At 51.3% G+C, this 25020-nt stretch overlaps 1 protein-coding gene across 3 annotated transcripts in view; it reads left to right on the forward strand.

Annotated features, from left to right (window-relative positions):
- Positions 1-25020, forward strand: part of AP2B1 (adaptor related protein complex 2 subunit beta 1) — a 103691-nt gene that overhangs the window by 33493 nt on the left and 45178 nt on the right. For all 3 annotated transcript variants that reach the window (XM_089772151.1, XM_075905003.2, XM_075905002.2), the window contains exons 8-14: positions 297-417; positions 2742-2837; positions 7933-8048; positions 8802-8967; positions 11022-11120; positions 13342-13601; positions 19048-19240. In XM_089772151.1, the coding sequence (XP_089628277.1) occupies positions 297-417; positions 2742-2837; positions 7933-8048; positions 8802-8967; positions 11022-11120; positions 13342-13601; positions 19048-19240 (1051 nt within the window). The remainder of the gene's footprint in view (positions 1-296; positions 418-2741; positions 2838-7932; positions 8049-8801; positions 8968-11021; positions 11121-13341; positions 13602-19047; positions 19241-25020) is intronic.

Here is a 25020-nt window from a genome sequence, read left to right on the forward strand (position 1 = left end):
TGTGTAAGTGGCATGTGTTGGGAGGGAGCTATGAATGGGTGGAGGGCAGATAGGGATACAGGCAGAGTTAAGGTGGCTTGAACCTAGCAGTTTAAAAAATCAGACTAGAGGTAAAAGATGCACTGTCATTTAAACCACGGTTCTGCCACATTTGTGTGCAAATCACTGCTCAGGGCTGATATATGTGTATTGTCAGCGTTAGGTTAATCTAAAAATCAGGCCATCTTTATTGAAATGGAAAGCCCTTGTGTCACAAGTGTGGGTGATTCTTGTATGCCTGTGTGTGTGTTTCGCAGGCCGGAAATCTTGAAGCAAGAAATCAAGGTATTCTTTGTGAAGTACAACGACCCCATCTACGTCAAACTGGAGAAGCTGGACATCATGATCCGCCTGGCATCCCAGGCAAACATTGCCCAGGTCAGTCACTCTGGCTGTGATGTGATCGCAGTTGGCGGGTATGTGCCGGCTCCAGGATGCATGTGCACAAACAATACTTCTCAACGTATTCTCTGCACAGTGGTACAATACCTAGCAGCGATCTGTGTTCGCTCTGGCACAGGGGGCACTCTTACTTAATAGAGGGGACGGAAATTCCTCAGTGCTTTGCATGTTGGTAGTGTTGTACAAACCTCACAGCATCCTTGTTAGGTAGGGGGTTAGGTTTTACAGCTCAGAATTGTAGAAACAAACAGAGCTGAAGTAAGTTGCCATATGAGTTGGTGGCAGGGTCAAAGTTGGAATGTGTGTTGTCTGGACTACTCTGTACATCTTCCCGTTCTGTGCTGCTTCTGTCCTGTCATCCTAGTGTCTGAAATTTTATGCTGGCGGGGTTGGAGGGGGCCTCTTTTGGGTCAGGAGCCACTAGCACATAGACAAATCAGTCAGAGGCTGCGCACAACTGAAAAGCAAAAAAGGAAAACCAATTCCTCACTGACGTGGCCCCCAACTGAGAAGCAGAAAGACCTTCCCCATGTTCTTTCGCATACCAGAGTCTGAGGGCCCAGGCTAGTAGATTTTGTGAGCTCCAGCCCCACAGTGGGAGTGTAAACTCCCCAATGCTGGGGGAGAGCCCCAAAGCCTTGGGGGCTGGATCCAGGCAAGTCAAAGGCTGCATTTGGCCCCTGGGCCTGAGGTTCCCCACCCCTGGTTTATGCCTTCACTCCTAGTGCTGGAAACCACACCCTGTCTCCTCTTTAACAGAGTGATTCCTGTTACTGTTGCTGTGCCTTCCTGTCCTACTTATAACTAAATAGTCATGTGTCGTGGCATCTTTAAAATACCTGTTTGGGTTGCTCCTTATGCAAAGTGACAGAGCAAGGCAGTGCCAAATCGCTGATCTGCTGGGCATGGCAAATCTGTTGAAAACCAGGAATATATACGTGTCGCCCAGCTCTTGGATTTCATTCTGCAGATTTCCCATTACATTTTGAAGGGCCTTCTGCTAGTGCAGTGGGTTGTCAAGGGAAGCCGAGTCCAGAGGTCTAAGATCAAAGATGAGAACCTGGAACTCACATCACCTTCCTAGTTCTAAAGTTGTGTTTATAAAACTGGCAAAACCCAGTGGCCTAACGTGGAACCTACTGAGACTGTACCTGTTGTTTCCATCTGGGGGGAGACACTTAATCTGTGCCTCAGATTCTCATTTGTGAAATGGAGATATTTGCTACCTCGGTGTGTTGAGAAGCAGCTGATGTTTGTACAGCACTTTGCAGGGGAAAGCTCTGCGTAAGTCATTGCTTATGCAGCTGTTGACGCCAATGTGTTTGTCATGTGGTGCAGCCGTATATAAAATAGCATCCACTGAAATATTAAAACTGCAGAGCTTAGCTGCTCTGCCCACACCTTGCCTCTGCTGTGTGGGTTTTCCTCTTCACCCACTTAAAGGCCTTCTTGCACTGCCAGAGCAGTGAGTCCAGGTTCTTCACACAAGTCTCCTGTTTCGTGCTGGTTTTCTCACTTACAACCCTCATTGGGCTCCTTAAAGAAATAACCAGGTGGCTTGCTTTGGGCAGAGCTGTTTCTAAACCAGATGATCCTCCAGCGTCTTCTAAGATCCTGGCAGTTCCTGGAGAGAACTCTTGCACCTGTTGAATAGCAGCCCAGGCGCAAGGAGTAAAGTTTATTTTAAATGCAACTTTTTGTATCTAAAGAAACACTCTTGTCTGCATAGCAGGTGGTGATAGGTTCTCCATACGGGATTGCTGGTGTCTCCCAGGGTACTCAGAGTCAATAGATAGGGATGGGCAGCACTGGAGAAGAAAAGTACTCTGTATGCTGGGAAATATCCAAAGCCCTACTTCTCACCTACCATCTCTTCCTGTACCTCCTTAAAGCCCCGCCCCGCCACCCCAAAGCAGTGATTCCATAGCCCAAAGAGCAGGTTTTGCTGCCAAGGGATTGGTATGGGCAATTTGAGAATAATCTTTGACGTTATTTCCTCTTCTGCCCATAGGCCCCTGCTGAATTATCTTTCTCCTCCAAGCTGGTCCTGCTGCATATGTTAATGGCTGCAGCGACTGGTTTTGGTGTTACTGGTAGTGTTGTATGTATGTCTGTCTGGATGGGCATGGTGTAAATTAACTAAACACTTGGATCCCAGAATGTTTAAATCTCTCTATGCTCTGGGGTTCGGTAGCAACACTTAATTTTCAGGTACCTGACTGGAGGGGTGGCCAATGGGGCTGTTAGCCCGACTGTGTGGCACAGATGTCTCATGTTTCGTGTGATGGTTTTCCCGACAGGTCCTGGCGGAACTCAAGGAGTACGCTACCGAGGTGGATGTTGACTTTGTCCGCAAGGCTGTGCGAGCTATTGGCCGCTGTGCTATCAAGGTTGAGGCAAGTACTTGACACAAGTTTATAGATCTGACACACACCATGATGACTGAGCACTTCAGAAATCAGAATGGATTCCTCCTCTTCAGCCTTGTGGGGTAGGGAAAGGCTTCTTACCCTGATTTAGAGATTGTCACTGTGTGAGCAACAGCGTCTGGGCAGGAACTCTGATCTGAGCCCTAGTGTAGTGCCTGAACTTCAAGGTTGCCCTTTTTCTCTTGGATCCCAGCCTACCGGACGGAGATGGGCAGATGTAAGTTGTCACAGCTCTATTAACTTCAGTGGCATCACCCACTAAGAATGCCCTGGTTCCTGAGAGCTGGGTCTGGTTTGTTTCATAAGGAATGCAGAGGACCCAGTGCCGTGAAGGAAGGGCTTGAGCCCCCGTTCCATTTCAGTAGGACCTACACAAAGTATTGGGAATTGTTTTTATTTTTTTCTGCATGTAGAGTTGAAGTCCATTGCGAAGTGGAACACACGCTTGGCATGACTCTGTCTGATTCTCTCGTTTTAAAGACCTGTAAAGTGTGCAGCTTTGTTCGGATACCTGTTAGTCTGTCTCATGTGAGTGACTTTCCATGGACACTTGCAGATATCCAGAAGAACAGTCTAAAAGATCCCTTGTCAGTTCAACAGCTGCCTACAAAGGATGGTGTGGAGGTGGCATGTTGACTGAACTTTTAAAGCAAGTCTAGCTCTGAAAGGTACTAGAAAGGGATCACTGTGAAGAGACAAGGCTTACAGCAGGAGTGGAGAACCTTTTTCCTACCAAGATCTCTGACCCCCAGAAAAGACCAGTTGTGGGTGACGAACAGCCCCGGGGCTATGGGGAGGTGGGGGGATGCAGAGGCTCAGGGCTTCCCCACGGTTTTGGGATTAGGGTCACCAACTTTCCCAACCAGATAGACTGGAGGCCACAAATGCCAATGGTTTTTGGCCCATCTGGTCGGGAAAGTTGGCCGTAATTGGGGAGCTCGGGGTGTGGGAGGGGGGCTCCAGGCTGAGGCAGAAAGTTGGGATGTGAGGGGGGGTATAGGCTCTGGGGTGGGGTTTAGGAAGGGGGGATTGGGATGTGAGGGGGGGGGGTCTGGGATGGGCCAAGGGGTTTAGAGTGTGGGAGGGGGCTTAGGGCAGGAGGTGAGCGTACCAGGGTCTGGGTGGGAGTTAGGGTGTAGGAGGGGCCTCAGGGCAGGGGGTTGGGATGCAGGAGGGAGTGCGTGGCACTTACCTCCAGTAGCGCCCAGGTTTGGAAGTGTCCAGCATGTGTCCCCTGCAAGCCCGGGGGGGGGGGGGGGGAGAGGTGGCTCTGTGCGGATGTTAACTTGCGGATGCTGCCCCCACAGCTCCAATTGCCCACCGTTCCCAGCCATTGGGAGCTGTAGAGGGGGTGCCTGCAGGCGATGGCAACATGCAGAGTTTCCTGGATGGCCACGAGCCAACACCCGCAGCTCCAGCCCTGCAGGGGGCACCGAGGCTTGGGGCTTCCCAAGCATGGGGACTTGCTATGGGCCACGTGAAACTAAGTGGGGGCCTGGATCTGTCCCGCAGGCCAGGGTTCCCCAACCCAGCTTAGAGTGTCATTTAGATAAACCAGTAGCAAAAGCCGTCTAGATGGTTCTGTTTCCCAACCGGGCTGATGAAGCTGAAACAGGAGACTCCACACAGGTTTGAAGTGCAAGTCTGTGTACACAAGGCCTTAGACTGCTTCCTCCGTCTGTCTACGGGACATATGGCCTTTGATTTGCCCTCTTATCTCCACTCTCCTGTTCCCTGGGCCTTTCAGCTCAGAGCAGTGCTGACAGGAAAACATTTGTCCCTGCCATAGTTTCCTCTTCCAGCTTGAAGTTGCTGAGAGGCAGTGATCAGCACTGATCTGGCCACGTTTCCTGATGCTAGTGTCTGTGGATGCCAGTGTGTGTCCCTCTGTGGCCAAGTGGAGTGGAACAGCCTATTTGAATAGTAGCAACAGTAAGAGAAGAGGATCTGAGTCTGAAAGAGCTGCGGCTACTAAGCAGTTTGGTCAAATCAGAGATGATTCGTTCTAGGGGCTGGGCTTCTCAGCCAAATCCCTGACTAGTCCACTCCAGATAATCCCATCAGGTTAGAAGTTGGGCCATGTGTAATGGGAAGCAGCACATGCCTAGATCCCATGGGAGTCTCTTCTCAGGGATTGTGTGAGGGCCATGCAGAAAAGCTAACTATGTCCCAGCTAATTTCCCTGCTGTGTAACTGGACCCTTGTGTATCCTAATAGGCTGAGTTAAACCCTTCTTTTAGCAACCTTCCTTTGGAGACTTTGCTTTTACAGATTAGTTCTGTTTATTTCTTACAAGAACCAAATTCAAGTGTGAAGTTCAAAGCAGCCTCTTACGGTGTAAAATGAGGCTTTCATCACTGGGCTAATCAGTACTTGTGCTCAGTGCACCAGTTTTCTCAACTCAAGGCTGTTTTCACTGTGTCTGGTGACTAATGGAGGGCTCTCTGCACTCAGCCACCTAATGCTCAGGCTCCTGCTGGCTTAGAAATCTGCCTTTGACACAGGGCGCAGCCAGCGGGAGCTGCTGATGAATGAGCATCCACAGGGAACCACAGTCCCCGCCTTCACAAGTCCTCCCGCTCCTCCACTTGTGTGTCTTACAGAAGAGTTGGCTCTTGAATAAATTTCTCTCTACTGTGACTCGAGACTTAGAGCAGTCACGTTAGCTGGTGAGGGGATGGAGGTTTGCATCTCAGCAGCAGGGCTAAAGGGAAGCTTGCAGCTGTGATTGGAGGAGTATGAATCTAGCCTCAATCTGTGTCTAAGGGCTTCACTAGGGACCAGATGGCTATGAAGAATCTGTGTGAAAGTAGCAGAGCTGCAGCTAGTGTGACAAGCACTATGGACCAGGAAGGCAAAGAGAAGGGAGTGGTATTATTAGTGGGTTTTGATCCAATCAAAGAAACCAGCATAATTAATGACCCCGTAAGATTAGTACCGTGCTGTACAATTTGGCGAACTCTGCAGAATCCGACTGGTTTGGTTTGTCGCACAATTTTTTTACTCCCTTAGCTGAAAACCATTCCTGCTTTGGTGCCGCCGACTCCTATAACTAGCCAGTTAAATAAAAGTTGTAATTATCTGGTAAAGTGTCCACCTCTAGGAACCTTTGAAATACCCATCTTTTAAAATGGCTGCCCACCCTCTGGAGGGGAGGCATATCTTGGCATGGAGACTTTAGGATTGCCGCACTGCACAGATCCCCATGTGGCTGTACCTCTTCAAAGGGACACTCACGCAAAAATTAGACATTGCAACAAGGAACCTTATCCCTGGTGTAACGGGCTGTACCGCAGCGTTCACAGGGCAAGAGTTGCAAATAATAACTTGTTTTTCCTGTGTCCTGTTGGCATGCCTTAGTGCTTGGACAGTGTAAGCTGTCAGTTTCATGTTCAGGCTTGCTCAACTCAATAGTTGTACTTTGGTTTGTAAAGAATATTTTGGAAAGGTGGTAATTTAGGGAAAACTTCATAGATTCCAACACCAGATGGAACCATGGCGGGCCCCTGGCCAGGCTAGTCCCTCACCTGCAGCGAGCCTCTGTCCTGGCCGGAGCAGCCAGCCCGCGGGCAGGGAGTGCTCCAACCTAGCTAAGCTGGAGCACCCCACCCTGTTTAACCAGTTAACTGATTCAGTGAGATTTTACATCCCAGTCTGACCCATGTAACAAAAGGCCATGGAACGTCCCCAAATGTAGCCCATGTCTCTGTAAGATCATGTAAGTAATAATGAAGAGAAGTCTTTGTTCCTGGGGCGTGGAGCTGAGTGTGCAGCTTCGGAACTGCCCGGTATCCACCAGGAGGGGAACTAGCCCAACCCCGCACAGCTACTTAGCTGCTGATAATGGTCTCTGGCCCCAGGGGCCTTGCTGAGATCTCCCGGCCCTGCCTTGTGCCAAAGGTCTGCCTGCCTGAGACTTGTAAGCTGGTAGCTGACAGGCTTCAAATGCTGTTTTGTCAAGCGAGAGAAGAGAGCGGAGCAGCCTGTAATCAAGGCTGATGCCTTTAAATGACATGAACTCAGATGGCTTTTTCCCTGCCATCGTAATAGCATGGTACGTATCGAGCAATAGTAAGCAGACCTAATGTAGTGAAGAGGGGAGGTTGGTATTCGGCAGGCGTCTGTTGCTGGGAATTTCTAGATCTTCTGTCAGCACAGGCATGCGGAGGTGAATGGGGCATGGGTGAGGCATTCTGTGCTCTGCCCAAGTCAGGGCTGTGGGTCAGGCTGAGGTGTGTCTGCGAGATTTATGCCCATTCTCAGACTGAGCTGCCAATTTTCCCTGATTTTAACCTCTTCCACCCTCCCCCAATGCTCTGCCGCTCTCACATCCACCTGGGGGAGGGACGGGATGTATCCTCACCGAATGCTTTCCGAAGTGATTGATGGGGGCTGCGTATGTACTGCCTTGAGCAATCTGTTCCTCCCATTAATCACCTGCTGTGTAATGAGGCATCACATGCTCTGCTAGTGCCCAGTTTGCTGGCTGTGTTTCAGTCCCTCCGGTGTCTCAGCCACTTCACTCTTTTGTGGCATCCTGCTGCCTCCAAGCCCTTTAGCTCCTCTATCCTAATGACTGCAGCTCCAGTTTCCAGGGTCTCCATGTGACCCGGAGAGCATTCTAGGGGCCCCTTGCTGCTCTTCTGTGGAGTCCCAGTCTGGGGCATGACTACTAACCCACTTTGCCAGACCAACAAGGAGTCAGAGGTTGGAATTTATATATGTATTAGCATAGCCAAAGAATTCTTTTGCAGTGTTAGTACATGTGTATCCCAACCTCTGTTTCCCCCACTCTGTGCATCTGGCAAAGTGGGGTTTACCCACGAAAGCTCGTGCCCAAATGAATGTCAACCTTTAAGGTGCTACAAGACTCCTTGTTGGCTTTCAGACACAGACAAACACAGCGATCCCTCTAAGATCTAGTTACCTTGAGAGACCAGCCTCATTTTCTTGCCCCTGCTTTCGGTGCCTGGTACTCCAGTTACACGCAATGTGCTGGGCAGAAGTGCTTGTCCAAAATGGTAGCTGTAGGATAACTGTCCCGCTTCTCTCCTCTCCTCAGCAATCTGCAGAGCGCTGCGTGAGCACGCTACTCGACCTCATCCAAACCAAAGTCAACTACGTTGTCCAAGAGGCCATTGTTGTCATCAGGGACATCTTCCGCAAGTATCCCAACAAGTATGTGCAAATCCTGCAGGCCTACTGTCCAAAGGAAAGCAACCTGCTTTCACAGAGAGGGCCAGTGCCCCCTTCCAGCTCTTGTGTGTGAGGGACTCTTGTCCATGCAGATAAAGCATCAGTGTCTTTCAGCAGAGTCTCCGGGATGAGTAGATACTAATGGTTGAACCTCTTCAGGGTTCTATAGCAGATCCTGTTGTGACTGCCAGGGTATATGCCCGCCACGCCATCAGGGTAATCAGGAGAGCATGGGAAAGTGCTTACAAAATGTTAAACCTAGGCTCACGCCAGTGGCCATTCCACTGCTACCCCTGGGGGGCATGGGTGCTTAATACACAGGTTGGAATTTCCAGTGAGGAAGGGGGGCTGCCAGGGAAAATGCAGAATCTGATACAGGCTCAAGGGGAGTGATTCAGCTGATGTGAGATTTTGAATCTCAGATCCTGTTTTCAAGAGACAAATTGAGGCACCTCTGCCTGGAGTTTCTCTTGCAGTGTTGCTGCGAAGAGGAAGAGAATTACAAAGCTCTTGAGAAGCCTTTGAAATGTAGCTACTTTGACGCTCTCCCCTTTGGCAGGGGAGTGCACAGAAGTGCTTTTTTTTCCTGGAAATTAGTCTTCTTGTTATGTGTCTCATTGCCCATAAAAATGGAAGTCGTTTTGACTTGGCCCAGGGGCTTTGCCACTGACCGCCCACTGTGAATGAGGCTGGAGTTTCACCATGATTTGATAACTCAGTGCTCTGATAAATCAGGTATGAGAGCATCATTGCCACGCTATGCGAGAACCTCGACTCCCTGGACGAGCCAGATGCCAGGGCTGCCATGATCTGGATAGTGGGCGAATACGCAGAGAGAATCGACAACGCGGATGAACTGCTGGAGAGCTTCTTGGAAGGCTTCCATGATGAAAGCACCCAGGTACAACTGCTCACCATCCCCTTCCTCGGGTGCTCATGCAGTCTGCACAGGTAGGGCTGGTGGAGTTGGATGGGAAATGTTTTGCCCCCTCAGAAAACCGATTTTGTAGGGGCTAAAATTCCAAAATCAAAACACTTGGATTTGGGAATGCTGGTGCTTTCCTTTGCAGGATGTGTACATCTGTAGGCTAGTCTTTCCTATCTCCCAGAAGGCACCTCTGTCCACTCCCTGGAGGGGGGGGGGGATATGTGGTGCACCATGGGAGATGTAGTCTGGCCACTGAGCCCAGCCCACAGAGGAGAATGGGAACATGAGGCAACCAAACGAGAGCTCCCATTAGGCACTATAGCAGCATCTCCAAATCAACCTATTGACACTGGTTTTGTGACAAAAATCAAACTGTTCTGTGGAAAGCAGATACTTTTTGAGCCAGTTTTGTCTTTAGACAAAACCCCAATTTTCTGTCAAACAAGTTTGGTGGAGAATTTTCAACTAGCCCTTTGTGTCCCATTTGAATAGGTAGGAACCCCTCAATCTGAAGCTGGAATAAAATCTTCTCAGCTGTCTGGCGGGTGATTTAAGGGTTTTTGCTTCTTCCTAGAATAGTGAACAATGCATCAGACAGGTGGAAATTGCACTGAGCAAAGGAGAAGCCTTATGCACAGTAGCTTGCTAGGTCTTAAAATAAGTGCCCCACTGTCTGTGGTATGAGCCGCCTGTGCTGGGGTACACTCTAGGACCATGGTCACCAACAGGTCGATCACGAGGCGTCCTGTCCGCCCGCCCCCATTTCCCTCCCACCCCCGAGAAGCCCCACTACTTACTTCAAGTGAAAATGGAGGTAGTGTCGCCTTCCCGGGGATGGACAGAAGTCCCGCAGCTTAGCGCCACCTCTGGCAATTCCAGAAGTGCGCTAGCTGCTCTGCCGGGTGTACTGCGGGAGGGAGCATCGGCTCCCTGCACTGCACAGGAGAGGTGAGTCAGCTTCGAGGGAGGCACGCGCGGGGTCGGCCCTGGGGCAGGCGCGCACAGGGTTTCCCTGTGCCGGGGTGGGGGGGTCGGCCCCGGGACAGGTGCGTGCTGGTTTCCCTCGGGGGGCGGGGGGAGAGGAATCCTGGGAGGAGGCAGATGCAGGGGACTTTCTGCCTCCACTGGCACCCCAGCTACAGAACGCTATCCCCATCCACAGAATGCTGTCCCCACTCCCCGAACGCTGTCCTCAGCCACAGAACTCTGTCCCCACTCTCCTGTTCCCAGCTATAGAACTCTGTCTCTATCCCCGTCCCCACTCCTCGAACTCTGTCCCCACTGCCATTCTGTCCCCTGCTGCTGAACCCTGTTCCCTGCCCTCCCAGCACCCTGTTCCCTCTCCCCTGCCCCCAGCCGCAGAACTCTGTCCCCACAATATGTATAATTATAAATGCTTCATTTTAGATTTAAATAGCATGAATAAAAAACAGACCATTTATTTCCTAACTATAAACACGTGATTTTAATTTTATATATCACATAATTTAAAAATAAACTGTTTATCAGAGTGTGTAAGTAAGGGCTGGGTATAGCAAGTGATGGACAGGAGGAGAATAGAGAGAATAGGGCTTCAAGGAAGGGGCGGGGTGGTAGATCTTCACCTGTTCTGAGATTTAAAAAGTGATCTTGGGTGTAAAAAGGTTGTGGAGACCACTGCTCTAGGATAACCTGTGCTGGTGGTGTGGCTGCCCTAACAGCATGTTTCACATGGCTGGTGAAATGAATACACGGTTAGGGCCATGGACTTACAAAGGACAAGCTGCTAAAACCAATTGGGGTAAGAAGCTAATATGGGAAGGCAAGATCCAAATCTGTGTATCATTTGTTTTGCTGTTAGCTGCTGCTAGTTGCCGACAATGGCAGTAAAACAGTAAACTGAGCAATCACGATCCTGATGTGCATGGAGGACTCCCGTAGCTATGTACTAACCCCCATGCTGGAGCTCAAGTGGCGGGGGAGAGGGGACAGGCACCAATGCCAGTGCGGCTCATTGAATCTCTTGCTGTGTTGCTGCTTGGTCTTAGGTGCAGCTCACCCTGCTGACTGCAATAGTCAAGTTGTTCTTAAAGAAACCCTCAGAAACACAGGAGCTGGTCCAGCAGGTCCTGAGCCTGGCCACGCAGGTAAGCTGAGCTTTCCCGGGAGGCAAGGTGCTGGGAAGCCGTGCTGCCAGGGCCCCGCGCACGCAGGCCGTTCGGTGTTGTGCACCAACTCAAGATGTCGCCGTGCACACCTAGTTTCTCCTGAGCAGCATTTCAGGGGAGGGCTTCATAACAGGGCCCTGCAATTGTTTGCTTCTGTTTTGCTATTTCAGAACTGTCTGAAACAACATCTACTAGTCACCCTTGCTGTAAAACGGGCAGGAACCTTTTTTGAGTTGGGGGTCACTGACCCACAGAAATATCAGTCAGGGGCTGCACAAAAACACGCCTCGCTGGCCTGTGGCCACTGACTTAGAAGCAGAAAGACTCTCCCCACGTTCTCCTTGCACACCAAAGTGGTGGGGCTCTCTGTTGCTGGGCGGGGAGAGCCCCAAGCCTTGGGGTCCAGAATCCAGGCAAGCCAGGGGCTGTATCCAGCCCCTGAGCCTCTTTTCAAAGGTCACGAGCGTGGGTCTGTTGCCATTTAGAAGTCTTTCCTGGATGTGTAGGGAGCTATTGGAAGGTGGGGGAAAGAAGTTGGCTTCAGAGTTTACATGGCAGTGAAGATGAAGTTGCTATTGGACAGGCTATGAAGTGGCCTGCAGGGGAAGGCCTAGGCATGGTTACAGAGGGGGCCTGCTGAAGATGTGCTCTGCCTGCCGAGTCTCAAAACAGGCCAGGATTCTAATAGGCTTATTTCACACACCTCCATCGAGTCTGGTTTATTGTGTTTTCATGTGATTAGCCAGGCATTGCGCGCCCAGGGCCGTGTCACTGTTCTGCGCTCGCTTTCATAGGTGCAGCTCCCTAGTTTCCAGTTGAGCGTGAGCGAATGAGCATGCTTCTCTTCTCTGGGTAGAAGACATCGTTGGTCTCTGCTTGTGTTTCATGGAGAGGGCAGGAAAGGGAAGCGGAGAGGAAAATCTGAGTTTGCCCTTTACCAGGTCAAACTCCCCTAGTTGTGTTGCCGACAGGAAGGCTTCTTAGGAAGCAGAGTTCTGACTTGTCTTGTATTGAAAGGCAGTTTGGAGCAAGTGATCATCCCCTCCATCTGCCCTCAAAGGCCCTGCTTGACCGTAAGCAGGCAACTGGTAGGTTGGATGAGTTAGTGTCTCTTGATGGGGGTCAAGAGGGTTTAAAAAAGATCCCCCCCTTAGGTGTAGCAGCTCACCAGGCAAGGTGCCGCGATGAGAGGCATGAGCAATTGGCCTCTGACGACTTGAGATCACTGCTAGAGCACAGCAAGTGGAACGGGGTTAGCCAGCTCAGTCGTCTTACAAATGGCCGCTCGTGTGTTCCAAGCGGGAGAAAGTTCTGAACCCTGGTATCACAGGGGGCTATTGCAACTTGGACACCTGGCATCACAGAGCTGGAGGAGGAGGACGCTGGGGGGGTGAGGAGATGTAGTGAGTGAGAAAATGTTTAGGCTCATCCATCTTTCGCTGCTACTCCCAGCCTGGGTGTTGAGTAGACGGCATCTGTTTGCTTTGATTTTTTAAGGAGAGCTTTTATTTGAAAAGGGAATGGAGATTTCATGCTAGGGAAGAATTATCTCCAATAAAACAAAGATGTTAACAGCTGGAGGCCTGGGAATGGAAGAAAGCCATAACAGTCAATTCAGTTTGTGTCTCTTCGTATCTGTCTTATTAACAAAGTGGAGGAGTAAACGAGACCTTCCCGGCATAAAACTGTAAATGATGAAAGGCAAACCAGCCCCATATTGCAACGTTGTGTGTCTTGTCCCTCCAGTGCCCTTGAATGAGACACATTTCCAGAAATCTTTGGCTATTGTCTTTCATGATACGTAGTGGCTGAAGGAGTCAATTTGATCCCCTTCCCCATCCTTCTGGCTACACTGCGTCTTTCAGGACATTTTGAAGATCACATTTGAAATTACATCAGCTTCTGTGCTTAGTAACCTTGAGGAGTTGAACCCTTTTTAAATTTTACTAAATGTAAGTCTAGGGTTTTCCTCTCTGACCACCCAGATTAGCTGTGTTTGGGAATGAGCACAAAGGGTAAGACCCTGGGATTTTTCTAGTAAGGTGACTGATTGCCAAGGAATAGCAGTCTCTCTAGCATCTGTCTCCTGGCCAACGCTGCTCTTCCAACAAGTGTTTTAAATGAAGGACAGTAGAAGCAGGCTATAGTTGGAGCAGTCAAACTTGGTCAGCCACTAGAGAAATGCAGAGTTTTATCTTAGGATTCGGACAACCCAGACCTGCGGGATCGTGGCTATATCTACTGGCGCCTTCTCTCCACGGACCCCGTGACTGCCAAAGAAGTGGTCTTATCGGAAAAGCCTCTGATTTCGGAGGAGACTGACCTGATCGAGCCGACTCTGCTGGATGAGCTGATCTGCCACATCGGGTCACTGGCGTCTGTGTATCACAAGCCCCCCAATGCTTTTGTGGAGGGCAGCCATGGGATCCACCGCAAACACTTGCCAATTCACCATGGAAGGTAAGCCAGGAGCCACCAGGGAGGGTGTTGGAGAGCTGTGGTTTTCTTCCCTCCTAAGAAACTGAAAAGATGCCAGGGTCTGCTACAAAAGCCAGATCTTCCCAATTCCAGAGGTTTGTGCAGATCATTCAGCGAGCCATCTCCGAGCCTGTCCCATACAAGGCTCTTACCCTAGTTGTAGCTTCTGAGCTTCTAGACCCGCGATGTCCAACCAGTTCTGAAGCAGTAGCTACTAGAGGGGCTACTGCTGTAGCGACCTAGCCACGCTCAACTGGCCAAGTAGCCACACATGGCTAGTGGCTAGCGTGTTGGAAACCACAAAGGAGATAGGAAGCAGCACAGAGATGAGTCTGTTAGGTGTGTGGTAGGGGAAAAGAGAATTCTGCGCCGCTTTTGGAGTGACACAGGGAGGAGAGTCTGATAGAGGGGCTGGAGAAATAAAAGCTTTGAAGCGGTGTAGGGCTGGCAAGAGGAGAAAAGCAGCTGATGCGCACACTGCCTTGGGAGGTGTGTGTTTCTGGGATGGTGCGAGAGGTTTTTGGGAAATGCAGGACTTGGCTACATGGAAAATGTCTCCCTTCTCCCACGGCCAGGTACACAGTTGACCTCTCCCACAGTGGGGAGCGCACAGTGGGAGAAACGGCTGAAGAGCTCTTGCTGATGCTCGGGATCTTTGAAAGCAGGGAGCCTGGAGAAAAGGGTCAGGCCCATGCAGAATTATAGAGTTGGAAGAGACCTCAGAAGGTCATCAAGTCCAGCCCCCTGCCCAAGGCAGGACCAATCCCAACTAAATCAACCCGGCCAGGGCTTTGTCAAGCCGAGACTTAAACACCTCTAGGGATGGAGACTCCACCCCCTCCCTAGGGAACCCAGCCCAGTGCTTCACCACCCTCCAAGGGAAATAGTTTTTCCTAATATCCAACCTAGACCTCCCCCACCGCAACTTGAGACCATTGCTCCTTGTTCTACCATCTGTCACTACTGTGAACAGCCTCTCTCCATCCTCTTTGGAACCTCCCTTCAGGAAGTTGAAGGCTGCTATCAAATCCCCCCTCACTCTTCTCTTCTGCAGACTAAACAAACCCAAATCCCTCAGCCTTTCCTCATAGGTCATGTGCTCCAGCCCCCTCCTCATTTTAGTTGCTCTCTGCTGGACCCTTTCCAATGCATCCACATCCTTTCTATAGTGGGGGGCCCAGAACTGGACACAATACTCCAGATATGGCCTCACCAGAGCCGAATAAAGGGGAATAATCACTTCTCTACATCTGCCGGCAGTGCTCCCTAATATTCCATTAGCTTTCTTGGCTACAAGAGCACACTGTTGACTCATATCCAGCTTCTCATCCACTATAGTCCCCAGGTCCTTTTCTGCCGAACTGCTACTTAGCCAGTCTGTCTCCAGCCTGTAACAATGCTTGGGATTCTTTCGTCCCAAGGGCAGGACTCTGCACTTCTCCTTGTTGAACCTCATCAGATTTCTTTTGGTCCAATCTTCTAATCTGTCTAGGTCACTCTGGACCCTATCCCTGCCCTCCAGTATATCTGCCTCTCCCCCTAGCTTAGTATCATCAGTGAACTTGCTGAGGGTGCAATCCACCCCCTCATCCAGGTCATTAATAAAGATGTTTGGCCTAGAGTCATGAGGCAGGTTGAGGTCTGAATTATGGCAGAAAGCGTGAGCTACCTGTGACAGTCCAGATGGTTCAGTTTGTTCCCTGGACACCACTCTAGGGTTAAAGAACTAGCCAAAGAGGCCCACCCAGATAGCAGTCTGGGACTCTGGCATCCAGTTGCCAGCCACAGGGATCCTTGCTGTGTTGCTGCTCTCTGTCACCATGGCTGATTCTGCTTGGTAAGTCTACTGATGACAGTTGCAGGTTTGCTTGTGGCAGGAAGTAAAGTGTCTAAGCTCCCCTCTTGGCAGCCTGGCAGGGCCATCTGGAACACTGAATTTCCTGCCCATCTGACTGATAAATCATATGGGCGATTGTTCCTTTGCTGTTGTCTAGCCCCATCCCTCCATCCATTCTGCTACTCTAATAGCGAAAGGACTTTGTCACGCGACTGACTTGGGGATGCTGAATTGCTTTTTTCCTTGGTCTGAGCCATGGCCTGGCACTAGTGCCCAGGGCCTGCGGCGACAAGCCCATTCAGATCGGTGTTTCTCGGGATAGCCTGGTACCAGTGTGCAGAGAGACAAAAGCTGTGACTGCACTGCTCAGGTACCATCCCCATTCCAGGCTCTCCGACATTGCAGGGGGTGGGTCTGTAAGATTCTCAGCTCCACAGTCTGAGCAGCTCTCTAAAGCATCCATGGCCAACCCACGGCTCGTGAGCAGCATGCAAAAGTGCAGCTCACGAAGCCGCTCATGCGCCCCACCCAATAGCGCCCACCAGCTTCCTTCTCCCCTTCCTCCCCCCCAGCTTCCCTTTGCTTACTGGGTTGAAGCTGTGGGGTTTTAAAAATGGTGCCCGAGATGGTGGCCGTCTTAAAGGGGCAGCCTCCTTTTTAAAAAATGTGTTTGTTTGCTCGACAATTCTGTTCTGGGGGGCTTTTTTTTGTACTTTTCCCGCCACTGTTTTGACTCTCTGTGGCCACCAGTGTTCTAAAGGTTGGCTCTCTCACCCCTGTGCCGTGCATTTCACATCCTCGCAGCAGCTGACAGCTCTTCCTTGTCTGACCACTTCAGGAGTTCTCTCGTCACTGAGCACTCACGTGCCATGGTCAGCTGCTGCTCAGCCAGCCCGTCCACTCTGCTCCTCTCACATCGCTTGCTTGGATAGCTCTGCAGGGCTCCATCATCTTTTCCTTAATTACCTGCTGCCTGGGCCAACACTGGCTCTGGCTGCCGCTGCTGCACTGAGAAAAAAGGGGGAATGAAAAATATGAGAAGCCCCTTAAATTCTGGTACTGGGACTCGGGCACTCTTCTTAAATGAGTAGTGAGTGCCGGTGTTGCAGGGCAAACCATGCCCCCTTCGCTTGCCTTCCGCCTACCCCAATCCCGTGCTAGATGCTCTCCCTTGCTCCCAGCCGACAGACAGATCGATTGCGCGTATCAAAGGCCTCCTGTGCAGCATTGCTGCTGTGAGCCAGATGGCCACCTTCAGTCATGCCTTCAGCACAAGCAGCCTGCCTGTGGCACTGCTGCGGGGAGTGGATTCGTGGGGAACACTGGAAAACCTGTTTGTTTGGATAAGCTAAGGGGGACGAGCTTTTCACCCAGTAGCTTGGATGGGATCTTGCTCTCCGGGAGCAGTGTGTCCTCTTATAATAGGCCAGGATTCTACTCTGATTGGCTGGTCCTGATTGGATGGGCAGCACTAGCTGGTGCTGAGAGATCTGGGAGCATAGTCCTTGAAGAAATCAGTAATAGCTGTGGTCAGCAGGGGGGAGGGTATCTTGTTGCATGAACAGAGCACTGTGCTGGCTTTTGTCTGTGTTCCTGCTCTCAGCTGCTGGGCAGCACTCAGCCATGTTGTGAACAGCTCACAGCTGGTCAGGTGTTTCTGGTCCTGCTCCACCACTTTGCGTGAGCACCAAAGGCCTCCTGGAGAAAATCCCTAGAGCCTGAGGGGGGAGTTGTGGAGAACCCCTGGGCTGTGTCTAGACTGGCAAGTTTTTCCGCAAAAGCACTTGCCAGCTGTCTACACTGGCCGCTTGAATTTCCGCAAGAACATTGATGATCTCATGTAAGACTGTCAGTGCTTTTGCGGAAATACTGTGCTGCTCCCGTTCGGGCAAAAGCCCTCTTGTGCAAATGCTTTTGTGCAAGAGGGCCAGTGTAGATAACGTGGAATTGTTTTGTGCAAAAAAGCCCCGATCATGAAAATGGCAATCGGGGCTTTCTTGCGCAAAACCGCGTCCTGATTGGCACGGACGCTTTTCTGCAAAAAGTGCTTTTGCGGAAAAGCATCCGTGCCAACCTAGACACTCTTTTCCGCAAATGCTTTTAATGGAAAAACTTTTCCATTAAAAGCATTTGCGGAAAATCATGCCAGTCTAGACATAGCCCTGGTGTCCAGGAAGTTGTCTGCACTGTTTCTCCCACCTCCTTTCTATGCCACTGCAGGCAGGAGGCTCAGACTGGGAGGGCAGGCGATCACCAGGGCTCCAAGTTCTGGCTGCTGTTCTGCTCTGGGAGCAGTGCAAGCAGAGGCAGCTAGAGAGTGGCTGGTTAGACTAAGACACAGGACCCCAGGAGCTATGCTGGTGCCAAATGTAGCCATTCAGGCAGCACTTTTGGAAAAAGGAACCCTCTTGTAGTTTCAGGGCAAGGAAAGAACAGCATCATTATAGCCTGGCTCTGTGTCCTCGGTTCCTTTGAGTCTTGGAGGAAAATCTCAAGTCGTGAACAAAAACCTTGTAAGGAAAAAGTCCTGTGTGAGGAGATGTTTTGCAAATGGGACGTTATGGTGCATTAACATGAGCCCAATTGATCTGCGTTCTATCCTGGGAATTTCTCTGGGGTTATAGGGCAGTTGGACACCCCTAAAGAAAATTGCTTGGCAGTCCCCGCTAGCAGAATGTGAGGATGTGCATGTGGAGAGGAGCTGGAGTGCTAGGAGCCTGCGTACATGGGAGAGGAAGGGTGTGTGTGAGAGAGAATTAGAATTGCTTTGTTGAGGTTTTAAACCCAGCCTGATCCCACAGTTCACTCTTGGTGGGAGCTATGGGGCTCTGGGATTCTGCTGGCTGATTAAAAACACTTCGCCCAACAACAATGTGCAGCACAGACAGTAGGCGAGAGAGTTCCACTGCTGACGGGAGAGGCAGAAAGGAAAATGGATAATTAACACTTACTAATCTAGAACCTTTAATGCAAAGAAACTTTCAGTCTCTCTTCTTCACTGGCTGGGAACGGACTCTCCCATTCTGTGGTACATTTTCTGTGTCCTTCATACGCCTCAGCTGCCAGCAGCACATACACAGTCTAGTTCTAAAACTCCCCCTGTGCTCTCTGGCGTAACCAAGACTGGATAAAGAGGAGGGTCGGGGTGCTCGAGCCCCTACAAGAGAGCACCCTTATCAGTATGCAAATTCCAAGGAACTTCTATGCAAGCGCCAATTACACCTGCCGTAATACAGCAGGAAGAGGACTTGCTCAGTTCCTGTGTCCAGCCGGCTGCAGAAAATGGGTTCACCCAAAAGGCTGTGGCAGTACAAGCTTGCAGCATGGCTGTAGCCAGCTTGGTCCCAGGATGTTAGAGGAAGTGGGTGAAGTAATATCCTTGGGCGGTTCCTTTGATCTCATGGCCTGTTCTGAATCCCACTGCCAATTGGGATTGTAACACAATTGGGTTGTCAGCGGTCAGGAAGGGACACGGCTACTTAGAATCGCTTGGCTGCTGCTCCTGAGTCACCCGTTTGAGCCTTGTTTTTCCCTGGTGCTCCAAAGTCCGTAGTGAAGGTGACTAACCTTTTGGCTTCTCTCCCCCTGCAGCACCGATGCAGGCGACAGCCCAGTGGGACCCGCTGCCACGACAAACCTGGAGCAGCCTCAGGTTATTCCATCGCAGGGTGATCTTCTGGGTGACCTTCTGAACCTTGATCTGGGCCCCCCTGTGAACGTGCCCCAAGTATCCTCCATGCAGATGGGTGCAGTGGACCTCCTGGGAGGAGGGCTGGACAGCTTGGTAAGCAACCCCACTCGCTTGCAGCTGGCAAGAAGTAACTGGAGCCACCGGAATCGTGGTCTGTGCTGGGGCAAGACCGTGGCTAGTCGCTCTGCTAGGTGCTTGCAGCCCTAAGCCTAGAGGCAAATCAGAAAGGCCTGGGTCACTTGGCCACAGTTACTTCCCTGCCAGCTTGCTGCCAGGTTCTTCCCTTAGTAAAAGGGACATTGTCCCGGGCTCTAGAATCCCTCGTATGTTACTGTCTCTTTCATGATCCCTCTGCCCGGGAAGGCCACTTTTATTTTATGACCCTGGGCAATCCAGTACTTTGTAAAATATCCCAACTCCGCTTCAAAAAGAGCTTTGCCCTTCAGTTTCACTAAGTCCTGTTGAGTGGTCCATCTCTGTGGCCCGCCACATACTGCTGCACCAGCCGTACAGCCTCCTATTGGTGTGTGCCCCAGAGCACGCCTCAGTTTAGTATCAGACACATGTTAATTGCAGCTAGGCCACTCCGCAGCTCTGCTGAGTCCTCCCCTGCTCCAGAGCAGCTCCAGGTGGGATTCTCCTCCTGAAAGGGTCACGCATCGGCTTGGATAAACACAGGCTGCTTTTGCTCCCAGGAGACAAGCTAGGCAGAAGCTGCCAGGAGAGAGTCCTGCATGGGGGAAATTGATTATGGAGAGGGGAGCTGGGTGTGGTGGTTCTTGTCCTGAGGCAGTAACAAACAGTAGCACACTTAGCCTTTGGTACTGTGTAATTAACCTCACGTGAGCTGGGTCAGAAGTGGGAGGCTTGTCCTGCACTTGAATGGATCCTGCTGAAAGGAATCTGTTTGCCAAGCACTCCCCTGGCTCTAGCAATCAGAGTGAAACAGTCATTAGACACACTCGTCCAGGCCTGGCCTTTCACTTGCTAATGAACCGGAAACCCAGCCACCTTTGATAGTGGGCAGAGGTCGCATGTGTCCGCCTGAGCTCTGTCTCGGTGCTGACGGAGCAGAGGGTTGCAAGTTTGCAGTTCACTCAGGTGGAGCACACAAGGTTGTCCCTGGCTGGAATCCCGAGGAGGCTGGGCCGTGTGAGCGCAGCGCAGTGAGCGAAACGACAGTCACAGCCACGCATTACCGCAGCGCCCAGGAACTAGGAGTCGCATCTGGGCCTTCCATGGAGCAGCACCATCTGTGGCAGCTCCAAAGAGCGACACGAATCTGCCTGTGGATGCCTCTGTATTGTAGAGACACCTTGTAGGCAGAGCATTGGATTGGGATTCAAGAGACCTGGCTTCTGTTCCTGCCACTGGCCTGCTGGGTGACCTTGGGCAAGTCACTTTCTCCCATCTTTGCCTTAGCTTCCCTAAGTACGTAGCCCGGGGACTGCCTGTACTGCTGGAACGCTCTATATCTAAGCTGTAGTTCTGGTGCTATGCATGCAGTGCACCTGTTTTTTGTTATTTGTTGGGCTCACATACCGTGGTGATGGGTGTAGTATAAGGCCTTAATTAGAATAGCCTTTGAGAGAGGATTTCTCCGTGTTGGTGTTGGAGATGTTAAAGCTGGGACCCATTTGGAAATTTGAATGTTGGACCAGGCAGAGTTTTGTCACTTGTTCTGCTGAAGTAAGTCTCTGCGGCTGCGCAATGCCCAGGCGAAATGCTGAGCAGTCTCCTCTCCCTCAGACTTCAAGGGCAATCAAATGGTTGTTGGCGTGAGTTAGACATGGTGTTAGTGCAGCCTTCTGGGTGGAGCTTCCCCCCAATGCTTTCTAGTCATGTGCCGCTGAAGCTATATCCCTGTTGTTGTCTCCCCATCTGTGGTATGGACAAGTGACTCGCCCCCCGGCCGTTCTGTCTGTGGTGGTGTGGATGTGAGACCGAGCACGTGCCATGTGTGTGTAGGTCAGGTTGGGCAATAAGCAGCCTGCGAGCCGGACGTGGTTCACCAGGGTTAGCCCCTGGCAGGCCGCTGGATGCTTTATTTACCTGCATGTCTGCAGGGATAGCCACTTGCAGCTCCTGTTGGCTGTGGATCATCGCTCCCGGCCAATGAGAGCTGCAGGAAGTGGTCTCCCGGGCCCTTCTTCCGTTGGCCGGGAACCGTGATCCACGGTCAACAGTGAGTGGCTGTGTCTGTGGGCGTGCAGGCAAATAAAGCATCTGGCAGCCCATTGGGCAAACTGGTGAAGTGTGTCCGGCCTGCAGACCACTTCTGCCCAGCCTGGTGTAGGTGCGGGTACACGTACGGGGACGTTGGAGTTCAACGGCCCAAGCTGAGGTGGAATTGAGACTCCAGGAGGGAGAGACTTCCATCCCCCGCCTCCTAACAAAACGACATCCCACGGCAGGGGGCCAATGGAGAGTGGAGGCTCTTTTGGCTGCTTAACAGTGAGTTTGGGATCTGGGGACGGTGGGTGTCCTAGGCAGGGAAAGGCAACAGCCAGCCTGGCCTTTCCCACTGGAGGCGGAGTGATGCTGTCCCCCAGTGCCCACCCGCCCTCTGCTGCTCCAGGTACTGGGAAGCTGGGGCCTGGGCAGAAGGGGCAGGGTTAGGGAGCTTGCCTCCTCTAGCCCTACCTCCCCCCACCACCTATGTTGGGATCCAAAATGACTATCCTTCCTCATCGTTCCTCTGCCAGCCACACGTTCCCCTGGAATTCTCTCTTCCTCCCCCTCACGCTGCCATCTGCCTTTCATCCTGCTTTGCGTCGCCCTCTTGGGTTAGGGCTCTTCCCGTGCGCTGTTAGTGTGACAGCTCTGTGAACAGTGCTTTGCAGGAGCGACAACTGGCTTTCTGCAAGCCCCCAGATCTCATTGGTCAGAAACGCATGCACAGAGCCATAGTCCATTAGCCTATTGAAAGTGTCTGACCGCTCCAAGGAGACCTATGGATGCTGCTCACACAGATGGCTTTGCAGTGAGCACCAGGCCTTATATGAAATGAGCCCAAAGCAATCCTCAGACTGGCAACAGTTTGCTTCACAGCCAGCTCCATGATTCTACTGGGAACGCTTTGTTTTCCTCGCTGGCAGGTAGATTCACTTTGCGCAAGTTCTTACTAACTCAGCGTTTTCCTCTAGCTCCCGGAGCGATGACTGTGTAGCTCTTAGCTGAATTAATTCATGTCGTGGGTCTCCTGCAAGCCCCCGAATAAAGTAAAGCTTTGCGTGCTATCTGGCTGCATCGATAGAGCTAGCAGTCCTCTGGCAAAGGACCATTCAGGTTTTGGACCCTGGTTGTTGCAGCTCCTGTCAGTATCTCCATCCTTTCTCGCTCTGCGCCTGGCCAGGTCCTCGGCGTGCCTCCCTTCCTCTTGCAGACGTGGTGGTGGCAGCCAGTCATCAATGTGTATTGTGCAGACGTCGTAGAGTTGTGTCCCGCAGAGCACCGTTCACATACACACAGGCGCTGGGGTGTGAGGTGGCAGTGCCGGATTTGCTGCGCAAGTCAGTGAAATTACTTACAGTGGAATAAAATTTCAGGACAGTTGCTCTTTAACTGCAGAGCATCTGCAGAGTCGTCGGAGCCAATTAACGTAAAGCAGAACTGGTGCAGTTGTTTGAGGTTCAGGGCTATCATCACTGCTGTTTGTTTGGAGGTCTGGCATCTTCCTCCAGAGAGGGTCAGACACCATCCTGCTGATTAGCAGCATGTGTTTCTATGGATGGTGCACATTGGCACGTGCCTCAGTGCACAGAACACATCTTATTCTGCACCTGGGTGGGAAAAATGAGGGAGCATTGCTCCTGTTTCTAGCAGTGCGACTTGAGGACAGTGATAGGCTGCCAAGCCTGAAAGCTGTCCAAGCTGTTTTGCTTGTGACCAAGCCTCAGGCCCCATGATGCAAAGGGTGATTGTATTATTGTAAGAGGGAGAATTTGGTAGGCTGGGTGGGGCAGGTAGTGTTATTAATCCAGCTGTATTCTGCTCCAAGTGTGCTGTTAGCGGAGCTGGCTTTACCTGTGTGTATATACAGCACGGGGCCTATTGGGTTGGCCAGCTGGAAATGAATGGAAATGGTTAACAGATGCTGCCAGCTCTCCAGGGAATTTGTTCAGCATTGCTTTATGCTTGACTAATATCTGCTTCTTTCCTTCTGCGTTCTGCCTGTCACTGCAGATGGGAGAGGACACTCAATGGGTAATTGGTTCCTGTTCTCACTGTCTGCCTCCTTTCTCTTCATTACTCAGGCACATCCCTGCGTTCACCACCTCCATCCTTTGAGTTCATAGTAAATAGCTCCCCTCCCCAGCAGAGGGGGCAGGCAGGCGGGAACTGCGGTCTGTAACCGGGAGACGTTTATAGATATCCTGGGAGAGACAGGCGGAGGAAGCCTTGTCAAGTCAATAGGCGGTCTGATCGTCTTGTGTGCTGGGTGTCCCGAGCTCAGTTGGGAACCTGTTGCATTTGTTCTGCATCAATCACAATTGAAAGTAGGCATGTCATAGTTTCCTGTTCCAACACTGCATGGACTTGGATACCTCTGCCGAAGAGCACCTGAGCCATGTCCACACAGTGTGATAGAGGCATGACTCCTCTGCTTGCGCATACATCGCAGTGTGGCCGCTGTAGCAGGCGGCTCTGAGCTGCCTGCCCCATGCACGCATGCCCCGTGCACGCGCACACACCCTGGTTTTGGGTAAGTTTGTACTTGACATAGCTGAGCTGGGCAGCTGCTGTGGCTATGCTGCAGTTTAGGCTCCTGCAAGCTCAAGTCTGAATCCGTGAGCAGGGGAGTTCCACCTCTAGATCGTAGCATGGACAGGCCTGGTCCGGGGGCCTCCTGGTCTCTGGGCTGGCACTGCAATCGCACATTCTGCATCAGCTGAGTTTGGGCCTGTGCGTATGAACCAACAGGGAGGTGGAGGCCCTGGTGTAGCAGAGAGCCTTGTGGGACAAGGGTAATGAAAGGCTGCAGAGGGATCTAGGTCAGAGCTACTCAACTTTGGAAGCCCTGGGGGTCACAATGATACAGCACATGCCGAGGGCTGCAACTTAAGTGTGGTTGCATGTACATGCAAATATATGCAAATAGCTTCTTTCACTCTGACGGACATGAATACCAAGATGAAGGCAAAACTATGCAACATGCAGGCCCCATTTAAGTCTGTTCTGCTGATATTAATAAAATGCAACATTTACCCAATTTCCACCCCATGACAGCACTTTGAATGAGCAATGCCAGTCCAGGGATTTAACTACTAAAATGCATCTCAACAGAAGACCATTATATTGACTCCTTTTTTGGTTTAGCTCCCGCCACATGTTGGGTAACCCTGATCTAGGTCAAAGCTTCCGCTGTTTGGAAAGGTAGTACCATGAGGCAGCAGCTCCAGGGGTATGAAAATAGATTAAATGTTTAAGGGGGGATTCTCTAGATGAGAAACCCTGTCCCCCATTTCCTTGGCCCTCAGCACTGAGAACTAGAAATGCTGGCTCTTCTTGCTCTCTTCTGCCTCTGCGGTCCATGCAGAGCACGGGCCCTTCACTACCACTCCCAGAGGGCTGGAGGCCTCCTTTTCATCTGCCTCCTTCCCATCAAGCTGTCTGGCATGGGTGGCCCCCACTGGGAGTTATGTTCCTACCACATAGTTCTCGGTCAGGGACTGCCCCTTGATGTGTTGGAAAGGCTCATGCGACTGCTCTTCTGGAGAGCCATAAGCTGGAGCTCTGTCAAAGACAAGACTGCAGTTGGGGGACCCTGATCTATATGAACCGGGCCTTGTCCAGCCTCCCCCTCGGAGGCTTCCTCTGCACACGCAGACTGACACGCCTGCAGACGAATGCCAGAGCTACCAAGAACTGTG

The sequence above is a fragment of the Pelodiscus sinensis genome, chromosome 21 (assembly GCF_052426305.1).
Source record: "Pelodiscus sinensis isolate ZL-2025 chromosome 21, ASM5242630v1, whole genome shotgun sequence".
NCBI classification, from domain to species: Eukaryota; Metazoa; Chordata; order Testudines; family Trionychidae; genus Pelodiscus; species Pelodiscus sinensis.